This window comes from Ailuropoda melanoleuca, chromosome 2 (genome assembly GCF_002007445.2).
Source record: "Ailuropoda melanoleuca isolate Jingjing chromosome 2, ASM200744v2, whole genome shotgun sequence".
Classification (NCBI taxonomy): domain Eukaryota; kingdom Metazoa; phylum Chordata; class Mammalia; order Carnivora; family Ursidae; genus Ailuropoda; species Ailuropoda melanoleuca.
The window spans coordinates 88,439,644-88,449,149 of NC_048219.1; the positions used below are offsets into that span (position 1 = coordinate 88,439,644).

Consider the following 9,506-nt stretch of genomic DNA (forward strand, 5'->3'; position numbering starts at 1 on the left):
CTGGCTGTCTGTCTGTCTGTCAAATAAATAAATAAAATCTTAAAAAAAAAGAAAAGATGGACATGACTACCCAGAGAGCAGAGGCAAAAAAAAAAAAAAAAAAAAGGAAAAAAAAAAATTTTTAAAAAAAAAAAAATGAAATGCACAAAATCCTAGAAAAACTCTTAACCTAAATTGACTCAAAAAGAAATAGAAAGTCCAGACAGCCTATAATTATTAAAGAAATTGAATCGAGGGTTAAAATTTTTCCCAAAAAGAAATGCCAGGCAAAGATGGTTCGACAGCTGAGTTTTACCAAACTGTCAAGGGACAGCTCATTTCAATCTAATGTCAACTGTTCCAAAGAATAAGAAAAGAGGGAACAGTCTCCAACTCAGAGGGTGTATAGACCAAATGAACCATCTTAGAAACCTTTTTAAAAATCTTATTTCAAAAAAGGCACTAACAGTTACAAGAATGTTCTTATCAGCATTGTTTGCAATAGCAAAAAACTGGAAACAACCCAAATGTCCATTAATAGGTGAATGCGTAAGTAATTCATGGCTTATGTGCTTGATGGAATATCACACAGGCTAAAATGAACGAATTACAGCTACTTACAACATAGATGAATCTTAGAAATAATGTTAAGTGAAAAAAAGGCAAACTTCAGGGGACTATTAGAGCACAAAATTTTTGTAAAGCTAAAAAAAGCAATATTGAATGATAATTTTTAAAGAATATTATACATATATGGTTAAATAGATACACACACACGTGTGTGTGTGTTTATGGCAGGCAACTAATAAACACAAAATTAAGGACAGTGGTTACCTCTAGGGAGAGGCACTGAGATAGGAATGGATAGGAACACAAGAAACTCAATGGTATTTCTAATATTTTAATGTATAATGTATAAGTTGGGTGATGGGTCAAAGGTGTTCATTTAATATTATGTTTCATAATTTATTCATGTTAAATATATTCTTTATAGATACCAAATATTACATATTATAATTTTAAAAAATCTGTGGTGGAAACAAATGAGTGAAGTCTCCCTGAAAGAAAATCTGTTTCCTGGGTAGAACCAAGATTCCCTGACAGAAGCTACCCTTATGCAGAAGACGACGTAGGTCCTCAGTAAATATTGGTTGGTTTACTGCTTTTTGAAGGATAACGTCTGGGTTCCCTTCTTACTGGTGCTGGCTGATGTGCAAAGCTACCTCCTGCCATACACCTAGCCTAGACCCACAATCCTGGCTGAAATCCTGACACATGTATGACAAGAGACTGACACCTGGTGGATACAGAATGGATTTAATAAAATGACTAGGAAGTAAATCTTTCACTCCACTTGGTGAAAGTGGCAGTAGGGTCGGGGATAGGGAAGCAGAATGAGGAGAAAACTAACATTCAGAAACAAGAAAGGGAAGGATCTCCATCTCTGAAATGTAGGGATTGTCATCTAAATGAGACAAAAGAGATAGTCCCTAAAGGAGAGTGACTTCCCTCTCATTCCTTCTGGGCCTACAAGAGGAAAGAGGTTACTGCTGCAGTAAGGAAAATGCAAGATGGTGAGGGGAAAAGGAAACAGGTGTAGCTTATCCCAACCTAGCAAGCTAAAACCACAAGTACCTCCTGGTATTGGCCAGGTGTCAGCTGCCTCCCCAGGAACTGCCCGGCATCAGTTCCCAACTGGAGACCTGTGTGATTCTAAGGAGGCTGATCACAGCCTTTCCCTGATGTAGAAAGAGTAAATTAGCATACACCATCCTTCTGGCCACAGTGATTGGCTAGGGATTGGCATGTGACCCAGGCTGGCCTAATCAGAGTCCATCTTAAGGCTTTGCTAGGATGCCTGGCGCAAAGATGCCCCCCCTTTCTGGTTGGATATAAACGAGAAAATGCATACTCCCAGGAGTTCTGGCAGCCACTAGGTGGCCCAGGTTTCAGATGATCCTACAGAAGGTAGCAGCAGGGGAGAAACCAATCAGGTATTTAGAGACACACTGAGCCACGGCATCAGCTTTTCGGGGAGCCAGTACTACCTCTGGACTTTCCAGTTACGTGAGCCAGTAAGTCTATTTTTAAGCCAGTTTGAGTTAGTTTTACGATTTAAAACCAAAAGATTCCTAGCCAGTACATTCATCATACTTAGTCCGTCCCTATCTTCCCACAGGAGAGCATAGAGATCCTGGTAAGACAGTCATGACAGATCTATCAATGGCTTTAGCCAATGTATCAAGCTGGAAAGGTCGGAGGCAGGAGCCAGACACTGTGTAAGACAGGGTGCCTCAGCTGTCTGTACATGAGAATGAATTCCCTTAGGAAAAGAAGAGCCAAACGAGAAGCAAGTGCACAGAGGGGCCTCTACTAGGCAGGTAGAGTTAATGTGGGTATAAACACTCTTCCCCACATACCTATCACGGGGGTGTTGCTTTGGGGTCTTTCCCCTCATGGAGTAAGGAATTTTGAAGCACGTGCCCCTTTAAGTCTTTATTACCCTGTGCTCCGGTGTCTACCTCTCCCTTTACCAAATGAAGAGCTTCCTTTTGGCTTCTACTGCCCTTGATGACACTCACTTTTGAGGTGACCAGAGGAATTTTATCTTCTGCTTCTTTGGCATGCCGGGAACTGGGGCCCCTTCCTCCCCTGGAAACAGCACCATCTTCCTGACCCTGGGCAAGCACCATCCCCTTCTCAGCCTCTCCCACTGGCCCTGGCCTCTCGGACCCTCCAGCTGAGTTGCTTTCCCCTCCAGAGGCCCATGTCTCCCGTGGTAACCTTGGGGACTGGGCAGAGTCCATGGCAACTGCTGACTTGTCAGGGGGAGAGTTCCTTTCCTTACTTCCACCCGATTTTTTTCGAGGGCGCCCCCGTTTTCTTTTGGCATCACTTCCTGTATCCTCTATATCCTGTTTTGCTGTTTTAGCAGGTGGATCCTGCCCAATGGCCTCACTCACAGGTACTTCAGCTGTCCTCTTGACACCCTTGTCATGGGGTCCCGGGTCACCACCTATGCCTACTTCCCTGTTCTCTGTGCCTTGCGGCTGAGTGAGTGCCCCAGGCAGGGCTTGCCCAGGCCCGGGTCCGGGTCCGGGTCCAGGTCCAGGCAAAGCAGGAACGGTTGGTAAGATCATGTTAATGATGGGCACAGCTGCCTGGGGTCCCCCAGCCCTACTGGGCAGAGGCAGTGTAGCCACTTTCAGGCCTGAAGAAAGCTTGGGGGCCAGGATGGGTGGAGAGACTCGGATTGGTGGAATAAGTGAGCGAGGGGCCCGGGGAAGGAGCAGAGGCAGCCGGGCCACCAGGGCATTAACCTGTGGGTTATTGGCTGCTGGGGCTGGGCTCTCCACTACACTTTTCTTCCGCTCGCCACGTGCAGGGGGGCCAGCCCCAGCCCGGGGTTCCAGCTCCTTAGGAGGCTAAAAGGTAAAGAGAGGACACAGTAAGTGGGAAGACTAGACATCAGAGCAAACACAGACACAGGAGGGTGAGAAAATATGGGAAAGGGGATACTTAGCCTCCAGCCCAGGGCAGCTAGGTCAGGGGCATCAACTTCCTTACCTGGGCTGGTCTCTCTGGTTTCTTATGGACTCCACCTTCTAGGCTCTCTACACCATTCTTGGATTTAGATGACCGCTCCCGAGGGCCACGTTCATCGTCTTCCGCAGAAGTGCCGGGAAAGGTAATAAGGTGAGGGTGAGGAGGAAACAATGGCCAAGTGAGGTGACTCTGACTGACTGACTGGTGGAGAAGGGGGAAGAAGGTGGTCTAAGGCATGTCCTAATGTCCTACAAGGGTCACTAGGAATAGAAGACAAATGCACGGTGTCTCTATCCTAGTAGGGGGGAGGGCCTATGAAGTTGAAAGTGGATGAGAGTTTCTTAGGACACAAGAGAGTCTCCACCCACCAGCAAGCCCCATCGCCTTGAGCACGTGGGCATGGGCCGATCGAGCAGAGATGAGATGCTGCTGTAGCAGGAAGCGGGCGACCTCAACAATGGAACTGAAGGACCGTTTCAGGATTCGTTCTGCCCAGTCACAGGTCAGAGCACAGGCTGCCTCCACCAACTCATCCCGAGGTGCTGGGGTTACTTCTGGGCCCATTTCTGGCTACAGTGGGGAAGAACATGCCCAATCACACTCCAAACTAAAGAACCCTTGGCCCCTCTCAGATACCAATGTCAGCCATACTTAAGATCAGACTGGAGACGGGAGTAACTCATCCCAGAAACCCACAAATTCTCTTCATCCTCTGCCTGAGCCACAGGGTAGGGAGAAGGGCATATCCTATATGGATGTGGTATATAGGATAGGCATACAGGTATCCTAGGTATATAGGAGACCTAGAGGCTGTGTGCAGAATGACCTAGGCTGTGTCAGCCCTCCACCTTGGGGAGAAGAGTGCAATCGGAGGGTTGGTTGTTACTTACACTGTCAGAGCCCTTCAGGTCAAGTCCAGGCAAGGGTGGCATAGATACCAAGGTCTTCCTTCGTATGCCACTGTAGCAATATCTGAGGCGAGTTAAAAAGCAGCCAACAGTGGGGAGCTCCAAGCCCGTGGGAAGCTCCTGGCCCTCCACACCCTAAGTTTTCCTCCCCGGGTCCTCCAACCCCAATCTCTCCATTCAAGGATACTTGGACTGGCCCCGACCACCAAGCCTTCGGGCCTTGATGTCAGGGAAGATCTCTCTGATGATTTTGCCGAAGTTGGCTGTGCTGAGTGGGCGGCAACAGGCGAGGCTCTCACAATACTTCCTGAGTGAGTGGGGGGCAGAGTGGGAAGACACTCAGAGAAGGAGGTCATGGTTAGATTTGGAGGGTCCCTGGCATCAGGTTTGGGAAACCCTTTAAGAAGTCAGGCTCTATCAAGGCAGGGAGCTCTCCAGGGAGGAGGGGGTAATTCTATGCCCGCCAACCCACACCCCCCGCCCCGGCCCCATTCACCCACCGATAGGCATCGTAAACACTTTGCTTCGGCAAACAGGTGTCAGTATGCTCTTCTAGGTGGTTGCGGATCCACCTGCAGGCATACATGTACTCCTCGTTGCTGAGTGTGCTTGGCTCTGAGCTGCAAGAATGAAAGGGACAAGCCTTACTAAGATCCTAGCAGTTGTTGTGGTTCTAGCCAGACTATCACTTCGGCAGTACTGCACCAAATCACCTCACCCAGAACCCACCTTTTCCTGGTGAACCAGGGCAGAACAGGGACTATTCTTCTCCTCAAGGACAGCTGTTATGGGTATTCCTATTTACCCAGCTCCATCCCACAGAGCCCTCCTTTAAGAACCAGAACCTCTGATATCTGAAACTCTAGCACCCACCTACCTTTTGTCTCCAGTACTGGGCCCTGAGGGGAGCTGAAGGTAGAGATACAGCTTGTCGTTGTCTGAGAATTTCTGTACATCTTGCTGAGGTAGGGAGGAACAGAGAGGCAGGAGAAAAAATAAGGCCAAGAAAGACCCAAGATAGGATCTTCTGATGCTTCCCCAAAAGTCTAGCTGCCTTAGAGACTGTCAGACTGAAAAGGACCTTAGAAATGATTTGGGGCTAGGTGTTCACTGTGCTCTAAGGAGTGCCCTTGTAGCTACCGTGGTGAGAGGGGGAGCGGAGGAGATCGCCTTTGATATTATTCCCACTGAGCGTCTACACAACAGGTCACAGAGAGATGAAGTAAGATGCCCAAGGTCAACCTGGCAACAAGTTGCAAAGCCAATTATCTTCTGACAGAGAAGACAACACTGCCTCTGCCACATGAACCTTTCAGCCATGCATATCTTCATCGTCCTCATCCCCCACCAACTCCACCTCTCTATTGCCCTCTTCCCAAACATACTTACCAGGATTCCCTCGACTTTGTTCTGCATGGCCTTGCTGTGGAGAAGAGGAGAAAGCTGGAGGTCACACACAACATTTTCTCTGGTGTCTTATTGTTAGGGAGAGGAAGAGGGATGAGATGCTTCACGGGTGCCCAGCAACTGCTCCCCATGCTCAGATGCACTCGCTCAGGGAGAGGCAGTGGAGTGCTACAGTTCTGGAGCAAGATTTGGACGTGGTGATGAGTACTTACGAAATGGTACCTCGGAGCCTCTGAAGAAGGGTGGTGGGTTCTCCCGCCTCAGCACTACCTGAGGGGGCCCTTCCCCCAGTCTTCGGGCTCTTAGTATCCGGTTCATCTTCTGCCATCCCGGCATGAGGGCTAGAGTTGAGAGGAGACCAGGCATAAAGATTTAACCTCCCTTCCCCTGGAGGCCCCGGGACACTCCTCATCTCCCTACCCCAAAACACAGAAAAACAGAAAGAAAGCCTCTGAATTTCCTCAGTGGTCTTTTTTTTCACCACTTGCCTTCTCCAAAAATTAGAAATTATCCCATTACTTCTCCAGGCCCACATATACCCAAAGAGATCTTTGCCATCTCCATTCTATCTGCCCCCCACCTTTCTGCAGTCTCCTAAATGTGGAAAACTGTAAAGGAAGAGATAGAGGGCCTGGGAATCGACGTTAGACATGTCCATCTGTGCCTCTGCCCCGAACTGCCCTCATCCCCTTAAAAAAACAAAAACAATAACCACAAAACAAAGTTCTCCAATTCTCTAAGCTACTCCTCACCCCTGAATTTTCCTGGGAGGTCAGAAAGGATACGGACATATTCTGCCCCTCCAGCCTTGGAAAACACTGGGCCCAAGTTCTCATTACTTAATCTCGCCACGGCTTCCCCCGCGGCTCCCCCTCCCCACGTCGCCAGTCCCTACGTCATCTCCCTCAACCTCCCATCCTGAGGCGCACCCCCACCCCCTCCCTTCCCCCTGCATTCAATCCCGCGTTGCTGCTAGGTGGGGGTTTCAGGGTGGCGAACTCCTGGGCTGGGCGTAGGAAACCCGGTTGGGGGAACGGGGTCCCAGATTCCGGGCACGTGCACATGGGTGAAGGAGCTGTTGAAAATACAGCCATAATCTTTTTCTGCTCTCCTCCCAACTCATACTGCCCCCTCCCTACCTTTGAACAGTCGCCTTCCAACACAAGCAACAATAAAGGTAAGGGAGAAAGAGAAACTACCTCGTAGCCACCTTCACTCCAGCCCAGCCCCACGGTCCTGGCCCAGCGGGCTCGTGCGTTGCTTTATTTTCTTTTTTCTGAATGGCTGGAACAGTCCCGATCTGCCTAGATACTCGGACGACCTGCTCTCTCATTGGTCGTTGCTACCACCCGGAGACAGAAGGCGCCGTGCTCGCCCCGGCGGCAGCTTAAGTCTGCCTGGTAACAGATTCTGATTGGTCAATAGGAGAGGGAAAATCCAAAGTTGGTCTTATTTGAGTGAAGAGGGGGAAGTCCGGGTTAGGTTTCGGTTAAAACTGGGGTCGGTTGGGACTGCCGGTCCCAAGAGGTTCTTCTCTTAAAGGGACCGCAGGACGAAAGACCGGGCGCTGGGTTCCCTTTGGAGCTTACTTTTCCTTTGCCCCTCCTTCCGGGTTTCAGTTTTGCCTTCGATCGCCAGAGCTACTGGAAGAAAAGAATCAATGGATGACTTAAAAAAAAAAAAAAAAGGCTAGAAAATAATGAGTAGTAGTGATGGAGGTTCGCTGTAAGCTCACATACCCTCTTTTTAATGAGAAACAAGTTGAGCACCCCCCCCCGTCCCCCCGCCCTCAACAGCATACAGGCACTCCACAACAAATCTGCAAACACAGGCTTACATTCCTCTCTGATGGAGGCCTCGAGACCTCCGCAGCTGTACCGCATTTAGTTAAAATGCCAAGCGTTCCTGGATTTCCCGTGGGTACTTTTATTTCCTTACGAAGAGTTGCTGATGTATCTGCATCCCCGTAGTTCGGCACTCAGCGAACCTTGGAATTTTGACTGACACCCCCAGGGGGTGCTGGATGCCCGCAGGAACTCTCTACTCTCAGAGAACATTGTATTGTATAGGTCATGGGTTCTTAACCCTTTTCGTTAAGAATTATTTTAGCTCATGAATCAAATGAAAGCAGTGAACCCTCTGCCACGAAAAATGCACATGCAGACCAAGTTTCGCATCTAATTTCAGAGGTCAGGGACTGTAAGTTACCATTCTTTTGCATGGATGTATTTTGTTTTGCACAACAGATATGTTACACTTAAAACTGTATTTGCAGTCCAACTTCTAATGCATTCTCTAGTCTCATCGGTGTACTTTTGTAAAGAGGACAGCAATACTGTCTGATCGAGTCACCTTTGATTTGCCCTTTACAGCCTCCAATAACCTACTACTCTCTTCTGTGGGTGCTGGGAGAACCCAAGGAATTGCAGAGTTTGGGGGAATAAGGATATACTCACAAGAAGGTTTTCTAATAACAGCAAAAATTTATTGGTGTTTACTGTGTGCTAGACACCATCCCAAATGATAAACACCTCGTTTAATGATCATGGCAGCTCTTTGAAGTAGGTAGTTATTGTCTCTGTTTTACAGGCAAAGAAACTGAGATTCAGAGAAGTGAAGGGACTTGGCCGCAGTTATATATGTAGTAAGTGCTTGAATCAGGATCCAAAGACAGGCAGTCTGCCTTCAGAGCCCATTCTCTTGAACACTGTCCTAGACTATGTGTATACATACTTGAAAATACTCACGTACAAATATGGGTATAGACTGATGGAAAGATACCCCCAACCACCACTGTTTTATGAAGGGAGATATAGGGCACTTTGATTAGAAAGAGAGATTGGGGTAAATTATGCTGGCCTAGGAATTTGCAGGTGTCAGGGAATAAATGGAAACTTCAGTAAAGGGAGAAAAAGTATCATAGCTGTGTAAGGGAGATTATTCTGACAGCACTATAAGAACGCGAGGTTGCATGGGGGGAAAGGCTTAAGACGGAGAAAAACAGGCAAGTATTCACTTATGCCAAGCACTGTGTTAAAAGCAGGGGATACAGTGCTGAATAAGGTATAATGTACCTTGCCCTGAGAAGTAACAATAAAAATGATCTGATAAGCATCATCACAATAACAGCGAGTATTTATCTAGAGCTTAATATGTGCTGAGGATTTTTCTAAGGGCCTCACGTATGTTGCCACTTTATCTCATAGCAACTCTATCAGATAGGTGCTGTGATTATCCCTATTATACAGATGAGAAGACTAAGGCACTAAGAGGTCAATAATTTGCCCAGTGTTACACAGTAAGTGAGGGAGCCAAGATCTGAAACTAGGCTATCTGGATTCAGAATATGCTCTAGACACAATGCCTTCTGCTATTGGGAGTGAATTTTTAAACACAAGAAAGCAAACTATAAAAGATAATATTGATAAATTTAGATAATTAATATTAAAAACCTAAATTTATTTTAAAAACCACTCTGAAAAGAATGTAAAATCAAGCTCCAAATTGGAAGATATTTTCTTTCTTTCTTTTTTTTTTTTTTTAAGATTTTATTTTTTTATTTGACAGAGAGAGAGAGGCAGCCAGTGAGAGAAGGAACACAAGCAGGGGGAATGGGAGAGGAAGAAGCAGGCTCCCAGTGGAGGAGCTTGATGTGGGGCTCGATCC

The 9,506-nt window shown here is 47.3% G+C and overlaps 1 protein-coding gene across 3 annotated transcripts; it reads right to left on the minus strand.

The window, feature by feature from the left end:
* Positions 1–860: 860 nt before the first annotated feature.
* RFX5 (regulatory factor X5) lies at positions 861–7,806 on the minus strand. 3 transcript variants are annotated; one of them, XM_011225121.3, is made up of 11 exons: positions 7,678–7,806; positions 7,040–7,483; positions 6,053–6,181; positions 5,823–5,856; positions 5,311–5,393; positions 4,934–5,053; positions 4,621–4,740; positions 4,416–4,497; positions 3,894–4,095; positions 3,547–3,644; positions 861–3,404 (listed from the first exon to the last, which is right to left on the minus strand). In XM_011225121.3, exons 2-11 carry the CDS (start codon positions 7,171–7,173, stop codon positions 2,403–2,405), a joined length of 2,004 nt encoding a protein of 667 aa, XP_011223423.2. In that variant the 5' UTR covers positions 7,174–7,483; positions 7,678–7,806; the 3' UTR covers positions 861–2,402. The 3 variants fall into 3 exon arrangements, with proteins under 3 accessions (XP_011223423.2, XP_019655310.1, XP_019655309.1); XM_019799751.2 differs by lacking the exon at positions 7,678–7,806 and having other exon boundaries at positions 6,980–7,073; XM_019799750.2 differs by lacking the exons at positions 7,040–7,483; positions 7,678–7,806 and adding an exon at positions 6,593–6,964.
* Positions 7,807–9,506: the final 1,700 nt, after the last annotated feature.

Bases quoted from the DNA above. Each gene is read 5' to 3' on its own strand.
- RFX5 (XM_011225121.3), bottom strand. From the start codon at position 7,173: ATGAGAGAGCAGGTCGTCCGAGTATCTAGGCAGATCGGGACTGTTCCA. The intron at 6,182-7,039 runs GTAGTTTCTCTT...TCTCAACTCTAG, and splicing joins GGAGTGAAGGTGGCTACGAG to CCCTCATGCCGGGATGGCAG. The intron at 3,645-3,893 runs GTGGGTGGAGAC...CTTCTGCGGAAG, and splicing joins CAAGGCGATGGGGCTTGCTG to ACGATGAACGTGGCCCTCGG.